Source organism: Numida meleagris, chromosome 3, assembly GCF_002078875.1.
Source record: "Numida meleagris isolate 19003 breed g44 Domestic line chromosome 3, NumMel1.0, whole genome shotgun sequence".
NCBI lineage: Eukaryota > Metazoa > Chordata > Aves > Galliformes > Numididae > Numida > Numida meleagris.
In genome coordinates, this window is record NC_034411.1 from 106,007,680 (window position 1) to 106,016,809 (window position 9,130).

The 9,130-nt window shown below is 48.9% G+C and overlaps 1 protein-coding gene across 2 annotated transcripts in view; it reads right to left on the reverse strand.

Moving 5' to 3' along the window:
- Nucleotides 1–7,262, reverse strand: part of LOC110395846 (interferon-induced very large GTPase 1-like) — a 28,525-nt gene extending 21,263 nt beyond the window's left edge. The window contains exons 1-3 of one of the 2 annotated variants that reach the window (XM_021390786.1): nucleotides 6,994–7,261; nucleotides 4,562–4,750; nucleotides 19–3,537 (exon numbers count right to left, since the gene is read on the reverse strand). In XM_021390786.1, the coding sequence (XP_021246461.1) occupies nucleotides 19–3,535 (3,517 nt within the window). In that variant the 5' untranslated portion in view covers nucleotides 3,536–3,537; nucleotides 4,562–4,750; nucleotides 6,994–7,261. Of the gene's footprint in view, nucleotides 1–18; nucleotides 3,538–4,561; nucleotides 4,751–6,993 lie in introns of both variants that reach the window. The other variant, XM_021390787.1, reaches the window with a different exon arrangement.

Below are 9,130 nucleotides of genomic sequence, written 5' to 3' on the forward strand. Positions count from 1 at the left end.
GAGACTGCCACAGGTCATGTAAAATTTTCCTGCCTTTCTTATCGCTCTGATCCGACTCAGAAATGAGAACCACATTCACAGCAGAGATCTCCTGCAAGAAGCTCAGCTGTGGCTCATGATCCCTGGCATCTCCGTGCAGGTTACAGAAAGCAACACAGCCGTCAAAACTGTCCGCGTCGCTACCACGCGGACAATACCAGGAGATCTCCACCACACCTTTCATCAGGAAACAGTCTTTGGTGCTGCCTTTGCAATGCCGGTGGAAAAAAGTGTCGTGTTTTTGTTTGCTCAGCAGAGCGTTCAGGAGCTGCGACTTGGAAGAGGAAGGAGAGCTGCCGATGCGTATGAAGGACACGATGGGTGTCTCTGCCAGATAGATGAGTTTGTTTGTGTAGCTGCTACTTTTTGTCTGCTCTCCTGATTTTGGTGCTGCTTTCCAGCTCTTTTTGATTTGGCTGAGGGACCAGAGAGGGAACTCGATCTGTGAAGTGCATGGGTTGGGTACCAGGAGGGGTAGTGCAAACTGGCAGAAGGCAAGCTTTGATGACACGTACTGCCTCATGAAATCATTGGCGCAATGAAAAATGGCCATCTGCAGGTCCATAGGGTGCACGTGGCTCTCCCTGGTTGCAGAGTCAGGGGCTCCTTCATCCAAATCACTGAAAAAGTCATCAAAGGAATCAGAGGGCTCTTTCTCTGTGGCTTTTGGTGTGGGCGTGACTTGTGGCTTACCCTGTTTTTTGCAAGTCAGGTACCTCACGCTGTAGTCCACACACAATAGCTTTTGCAGGAAGTAAAAAGGCAGTTCACTCTCCTTGCTGGGCTGGCTGCCATGTACAGATGTCTTGTGTATGATGTGGAAGTCTTCTGACCCCATTTTTCGTGGATAGTAACTTTCTAGCCCAAGGCGCTTAAGTAAGTTGAGGAACTCGGGGTTTGCACTGGCTCGATGAGTTTTGGATTTGCTGTCATCGGATTTGGGTTTGGATGTACTGGGAGGCAGATTTCCTTGAAAAGTGTCTTCCATGTCTTTGATTATAATCTGTTTCTTCAGATGGACAGAGGTGTCCTCCAATTGCCCACTGATGTAGGCCTGCAAGTCACTTTCCAGCACCTCCCAGTCTTTGAATGCGTTCTGTTTCTTGAGGAGATCTTTTATCTCTGCAGACCATGAGTTCTTCATCTTATCTTCCATGAAAACTAAGCGCTCACTCTTCTGCTCAGGGGACACCTCACCACTTTCGGATGTTATGGTGAGGCCTGTGAGGAGCAGGAAGGCCTCGGCTCTGTAAACATCCTGCTCCTTCAGGCCCTGGTACTCATCATATGCAGTTTGCATTTCCTTGGCCATGAAGTTAATTTCTGGACAACCAAGGAGGTGCTGAAAAGTGCTGCTTTCTACTTGGTATCCAATGCTGGTTGTAACTAAGAGCACTATTAGTTCGATGTCTTTCTCTGCCCTTTCCTGCAGATACTGGAGCAAAGAATAAACAGCCAGGCTTATAGTCAGGGTGGCTTTGATCTTTGCTTCATGAATGGCAGATGCAGAGGTGGCTGGTGAGTAGGTGACCTCCTGAATGTGCTCCTTCATTTGCAGCAGTGTCTCGATGAGATCCTGAACCTCAGAAATACTGGGAATTTTGGGAAATGTGTGCTCAGTGCAGAAAATCCATTGCATAATGAAGGAAGCCCTGGGGAAGTCCTTAACAGAATAGATGTGAGGATCCAGCAGGAACTGCAGCAGGTGTTTGATAGAGGTGATGTTTTCTGGAGGCGATTTTTGGCAAAACAGAACGGTATTCAGCAGAAACTCCTGCAATGCCTTATCAGACAGGCATACGTTGATCCAGACACTGGGATTTTTTGCTTTTTCATTCAGAGCCTGTTTGAAATCTATCAACGCGAGCAGTTTCCTTTCATCCGCGGTCACCTCCCAGGTCCTCATGTGCTGCAGGAATGCTCTGGCATCTTCCACGGCACTGGCCAGTTCCTCTCCAAACACTGTGCCAACGCTGTGATTTGTGAGCGATTCATATGCAGCCCTGAGGCTGGTGCTAAGTTGATAGGCAGATTTAAAATCACTGCTGTGGTTGGACAGGACGATGTCCCACACTGGGATCAGCTGAAAGCCCCTGTCGATAACAAACCAGGTTGTGTTATTGGCCACAAGCCCACACTTCCACTGGGCAAGGGAATCTGACCCTGATGGACCCCCTGTGTTGGTCACGGAGAGCTGAATCATTGTGTGGCTGCTGCCTCTATCACTTCTCCCAAGTGATGCCTGTGAGCGGGATTTGGAAACGTCCAAATTCACTCCCACACTGCCAGCAAAGCTGCTGAAGCTCGCCCTGACAAAGGAGTTCAGTGCTTCAGATGCTCGTTGTTTTATCTCTTCCTGTTGCTCTGCCCTGAATCCTTTGGAAGATGCTTTCCACCAGAATATGCCCCCAAAGTGGAGGGGTCCCTGGTTGACGTGGGACCCAAACCTGCTGAAGAAGCTGGCACACCTGCTCTTCAGCACGTTGAGCCTGTCTGCCTCCTGGGTGATGCTCAGAAGGTGCTCGATGCAATGCAGCTCCCTCAGGGCCCCATCTGAGAGGTGAAGCTGGTCCTTTTGGAAGTAGCAGGAGGCCAGAGGGATGTACTGGTATGCAGTGGTACAAATGTACGCCTGCTCTGAGCGTGAGTGGTGAGTGTCTTCCTTGTGTGAGGAGCTGCTGTAATCTACACCGCCTTCAACACTGAACCCCAAGAACCCGGCTTTGGCAGAAACGCTGAGGCTGAACCCCAGCTGCTCCATGGACTTGGTGAAATTGGCTTCAGCTGCAGAGGAGGAGAACTCCTTCCTCTCAAGCAGTGACCCTTGCTCCGGACCAGCAAGCTTGAAACCCCTGGGGACTCTGATCAGCTGCTCTCGCTTTGCCAGCATGTCTGCCAGGCTGTTGGTTCGGTAAATGCCCTGCAGAGCCAGCCCTCCTGACGCCCGTCTCAGGACCTCCTTGTTGGAGACATTCTCGCTCCTGCCCACAGTCTTCTCCTGCTGCTCCAGTTGCTTCTGGATGCTTGCAAGGTCATCTACCAAGGCCTTCTCTGGTAGTGCCCAGTACTCCCTGGGAATGTCCATGGCTTGCCATAGTGCCTCCTCTTTCTGTCTTACCATCTCCTTGCTGTGGTTGTGGCTGTGATGCAATTCTTTCAGCTCCTGCAGGGCTAGCTTGGCTTCTTCTTGCCTCTGCTTCATCATCTCCAGGCGCTGCTTCTGCAGCTCCTCAACAGTTGCTTTGTTGTCTGTAATGTGCAGAAGCTTTCGGAGTGCTGTTTTCTCCCAGGGGTACCGTACCTCACACTCCAGCTTCAGATAGTCTTCGTATTGCAGATGTTGCAAAGCTTCTTTTGATTTAATACCTAATACCTTCAACAGCTTGGGGAGCCAGTATTCTTCATCCAGTCCTTCCTTCTGAAATGTTTCTGCCAGCCGTCGTTTAGCAAGATTGGCCTTTTCCAAATCATCTGTTCTCTCCTCCTGTGACTCCATGGCTGTGGTAGAGTTAAGTGAAATAGACTTCAGTTAAAGGCACATTAGAAGAGGCAACCCCCCTTTTCTTAGAAGAGGCCTCTCCACAGCTCCAGGGATTCTTCCCACCTGGCTGCTAGAACCCAGCCTTGGGCACCCCAGCAACAGACAGATGTGGACAGACACACAAACACACCATGGACGTGGCTACACAACCAACCCTGGACAGGGCGCTGCCTTCGGCAGCACCCACATGTATCCCCCAGACCAGTCTCACCTGTCACTGGCTCTGCTTCCTTGCAGCGCACAGATATGAGGTAGAGAGGGGGATTGTACAGGGACAGATATTTATTAAGGAGACAGGTAGAGTGCAGTGACCAAGGCTGGTCTTGCTCAGACAAGTGATCTGCCACTGGTCTCATGACAGCAGCCACTTTCATATCCTTTTTCTGCCTATTCCTCAATTTTGGTCCCCTTCTGCTTCCCTTCAACATCATTCCACAGGGTGTCCTCAAATACCTCAAAGTCTCCTTTTCCATCTGGTTAACCCAAGGTGACCCTCTACAGAGCTGGGTCCAGAGTGTTCTATCACCCAGGAAGTGGCCATTGGAGACTTTCGGTTATCAGCATTTTCTCTGCTGACCCCTGTGCCTGCAGTTGATACCCCTTTGGGGTTTAGTTTATCAGTGCCCCCTTTACCTATCATTGCCTTGGCACTGGAACAGTCCTTGACTGCATAACGGTGAGGAAGCCAACGCTCTCACTGTCCATATACCCTTACAGCACTGTCATACAGAGCTGAGAATTGTCTCTGTCTCTATTCAAGTGGATACTGAGGAGATTTATTCAGTGCATAAAACCTTCCTGTGCAATCAGCTCTCATCCCACTAACTACATGCTACAGCTTTTCCATCTCAGGATTGGATGCCAGGCCCTTGTTGCTGTGCTCTTTTGACTCTTGCGGAGCCTTTATGCCCTCTTTTCCTTTATTCTCAGGGATGATTTAAAGTAAACCACTGAATGGATTTGCAGTCTGAGTCCTCTCACCTCACAGCAGGTGCTCCTGGAGGTGTGATGCTTGGCTTTCCAGAGGACGCAGGGCACCAGGGCACCCGGCCCAAGCGAGGCAGCACACAGTCACTTGTGAGGACCGGTAGACAAGGCAGGGTTGTGAAGAAGAGGTTGGGAACCACTCCAAGAATTCAGGAGGAAAAACACGAGGAAAGGCCCAGAATCCTAAAGGAGAAAAACAGACACTCAGGAGAGGGCAGCCATGAATGCAGAAGATTCGTTCCAGGCAGAGGTGAAGGCCAGCCCTTCTCCTACCTGGTGGTACCTGCCCAGGGCCACAGAGGAAGTGCCCTGCAGGAGCTGTAGGAATATGAATAGCGCTGGGGTGGTGTTGGAGGAGCACCATGTTCAGAGCATGGAGGGCCTGCTGGGGTAGGGGTGGACCAGAGGGACCCAGGGGAGTACCCCAAGCACTCCGGGGTTCTGTGAACCCTGCAGGCTCTTTGTCACTGAGCACACATGTGTGCTGGGAGCTCCCAGGTTGCTGGCTCCTGCCAAGAGGTTACAAAGGCGTTACCCCTCAGCACCCTCCATCCTCGGGAAAGGTCTGGAACCCAGCTGGGCCTCTACTAACCAAATCATGATCTTAAGAAATTTATTGGGCATTCTTCTCTGAAAGCAAGAGAGCCCAAGAATCACTTTCAGTTTCACAGGGGCCTGAGCCTCTTCCAAAACAAAGTCTCTGATTTCTGAGAAGCAGAGTAGTCAGGCACGGATCTTGAGGAAAAAATGAAATAATTTTTAACCCCATCCTGAGCGTGTGCGTGGAGCAGGGGCTGGCAGAGTGGAGGACAGGACGCTGTTTGCTGCCTCCAACGCCATGTGGCTCCTGAGGTCACAGCCCCTAACCCGCAGCCTCCCCATTGCCAATTAGTGCCAAGACTGGAGATGGCACTAACATCAGGGAGTGAGCTCGGAGAGCGTTTCTATAGGTGTGTATGCCCCATTTATTGGCTGCCAGGCAAAGGGATGTGAGCCAGCCCCCCTCCCTTGGCTACATCCCTTGGGCATTATCTGTTTTTGTCCACACAGCTCCTGCTGCTGTGAGGCACCACACTGGGAAGGGCTCACATTGAGGGGAGAGGGGAAGGGACAGTCTTTGCAATGAGTCTCTCTGAAGAGCTCAACTGAGATCCAAAGTGGTGAAATGGGGGACCAGGAGCTCCTTGCTCTCTGCTGTGGCTTAAACTTGGTTGATGTCTGAGCACCACATGGTCGCTCGCTCACTTCCTGCCTCTACCAGTGGATGGGGAAGAGGGCAGCATGAATCAGAGGAAGATAACGTGTGGGTTAGGATGAAAGTTGTTTACCAGTTGAAGGAGAAGTGGAAGAAGCAAGAAACTAAGCAAGTGATGCAAAAGCAATCACTCACCACCTCCTGTGGGTAGCCTGATGCCCAGCCCATACGTAAGCAGATCATAGCTGTCTTCTAATCCTCCTCTTCTCCCTTTTTAGTGCTGAGCATGAAGTTATAAGGTGTGGAATATCTCTTTGGTTAGTTTGGGCCATCTGCCTGGTGGTGCCCCCTCCCACCCTCTTGTGCTTCCCTCCATCTATTCACAGTGAGAAACAGAGAAGCCCTTGCTGCAGTGCAAACAGTGTTCTGCCACAGCTAAGACATCCCTGTGTTGTCAGCACTGTTTTTGTTCTGAAAACTAAAACACAGCACCTTAGGAGCTGCTATGAAGGAAATTAATTCCTTCCTATCTAGACCCATTTTACACTCTCCTTTAAAGGAGAGCTGATAAATTTTAAAATGAATAAAAGAAAAAAGAAAAAAAAATACTGATGGAAGCAGAAAGCTGGGATAGGTGAGACGTAATGGCCTTAGTCACGCCAGGAGAGTTTGAGGCTGGATATTAGGAAACATTTCTTCTCCTAGAGAGGAGTCACACAATGGGACAGGCTGTGCAGAGAGGTGGTGGGGTCACCGTGTCACACGCTGTGGTCAGCAGTGTCGCACAGATTTTCTATTGCACACCGTTCCCTGCCTTATGGTCAGTGGTGTTGCATAGAGTTCAGCTAACACACTTCACTGACCACAAGGCAGGTGGTTAACTATAAATTTTTTTAATATAGTGTCCTTAAGCAATTACAGTCTTAGTTAGCAAAAGCTCAACAAATCCTTAAGCAACTACAATTGCCGTTATCAAATGCTCAACAGATAACAATTCCAAACATACACTAACAAACAAATGGTCTTGGCAAAGCATACAACAATTAAAATGATAAGGAGAAGGGGTGCAAACAGGATGTATACTTTCAGTTTCCCACAAATTGCCAAGTAATGGATTCCTCCTATTCCCCCAAGTCACGGTATTAGACCAAATTCCTTGAAAGCAGGCTGTAACCAATATCCCCTGGCAAGAAGGGAGATTTTTCGATATTGTTAGGGAGGGTAATACTACCTGATGCTCACTGGTCAGTCCCGATGTCGGTGCGCATGGTGTGGGGGTCTCAGTCCAGCTGAGAGGGAATCCCAACTGAGAGTGGATGCCCGCACTGCTCTTATACTCTGCTAGCGCCTGGTCTTTGCTGACACTGTTACTTAATCACTATGGTGCATGCTGCTTCTGCTGTATGGGGTTAGTTTGATAAGGTATGCACAGCCTACTTCATAAAAAAAGCAAGGAAGACCTCCCCTGTGTCCTACAGGAGTTGGTTACACTTCTTTTACTTAAGCCTAGAGCCATGGAACCACATCTGTGAGTGTTGTCCCAGGTTTTGTCTTGGTGCAGTATGACCTTGACACGAAACAACATGACAACAGAGTGGCATTATGTTCAGGCGGAAGTTGCTGGGCCAGGATCTTGACATTAATTTAGGCCGTTACTGGGAGGGGCAGAGTCAGGTTTATCAGTTCTCCCAGGTGCATAATTTCCACAGGCTATGTTTACTCCAAGAAGGTAAACAAGATGATTAGGCAGAAAACTACTACCAGACCTTTGCCTGGTCCTGTTTTTCAGCCCTCACCCAATTATACCTTTCCCTTTCTTCAGAATGCCTTTCCAGGAGGATCCCATACTCTGTCCCTGGAGGTCTTCAAGGAGCATGAAAATGTGGCACTGATGGACACGGTCAGTAGGCACGGTGGGTTGGATTTGGTGATCTTGGAGGTCTTTTCCAACCTGAATGATTCCATGAGTCTATGATTCATCATGTCAGCGAGCAGAGCAGTGCCCAATGCCCATTTGTCTCTCCCTCCTTGTGATGTGCCATTGTTTTTTTGGCTTTGCCCTTAGCTGTAGGCTGCCAGTGTTTGGGATCTGCTGTAAAAGGGAGGGCAGCATAACAGGGATGGTGGTGGGAAGGGCAAGGGCAGTGGTCAAGATCATAGAATCATAGAATCCTTAGAGTTGGAGGGGACTTTTAAAGGCCATCTAGTCCAACTCCCTTGCAATGATCAGGGACACCACAGCTAGATCAGGTTTCCCAGGGCCCGGTCCAGCCTGGCCTTGAAAGTCTCCAGGGATGACGCATCCACCACATCTCTGGGCAATGTGTTCCAGCGCCTCACCCCACTCATGGTAAAATATTTTTTCCTTATATCTGTAGGAATGGAATGTTGTTTCTGCATTAGATATCAAAAAAGAGGAATTGATCTAAAGAAGTAGAGCACAACGTATTTTGTATTTTGCCCATAAGAAACAGCTAATTTGAAAAAGCAGAAATACCATATATTTAAATAACATTTTAGAAATATAGTTCTTGAATTATGTGATTAATGCTCACTTGTAAAACTGTAATAGTTGGAAATAGTATTGGGAATAGTATTATAGACAAGAAAGCATGTTGTAAGACTGTTCTGTTTGTATAAGAGACCCTCAGCAAAAGAGAAGCAGACTTGTCAACATCAAAGAAGCCAGGGCCTCCACACAAGGCCAAATTGCCTCACTCTGTGGGTAGGTTGGGATGCCACAGGAAGGCATTGAGATATTCCCCTCTGTCTTCCTTCCAAACTTATCTCTATCCAAGGACGAACAGGTGTCCAGAAACAATGGCTGAGTGTTGAGTAAGCAAGTGTTAGAAGTTAATTAATTAGCAATATACATGCTCAGCTAGCAACAATTTATGTTTAAACAGTATCTGTATGTTTAGTTGAGTGTCGGGAAGACTGTGAACCCGAAGTACTCAGCCAATGAGGACCCAGGGGAGGAAAAGATAAGCGTCGGGTAATAGAATCATAAAATCATAGAATGGCCTGGGTTGAAAAGGACCTCAAAGATCATTGAGTTTCAAACCCCCCCGCTGAGTGCAGGGTTGCCAACCACTAGACCAGGCTGCCCAGAGCCACATCCAGCCTAGCCCTGAATACCTCCAGGGACAGGGCATCCACAAGCTCCTTGGGCAACCTGTTCCAATGCATCACCACCCTCTGTGTGAAAAACTTCCTCCTAATATCCAACCAAAATCTCCCCTGTCTCAGTTTAGAACCACCCCCCCTTGTCCTATCGCTATCCACCCCTGTAAACAATCGTTCCCCCTCCTGTTTGTATGCTCCCTTTCAGTATTGGAAGGCCACAATGAGGTCTCCCCGGAGCCTTC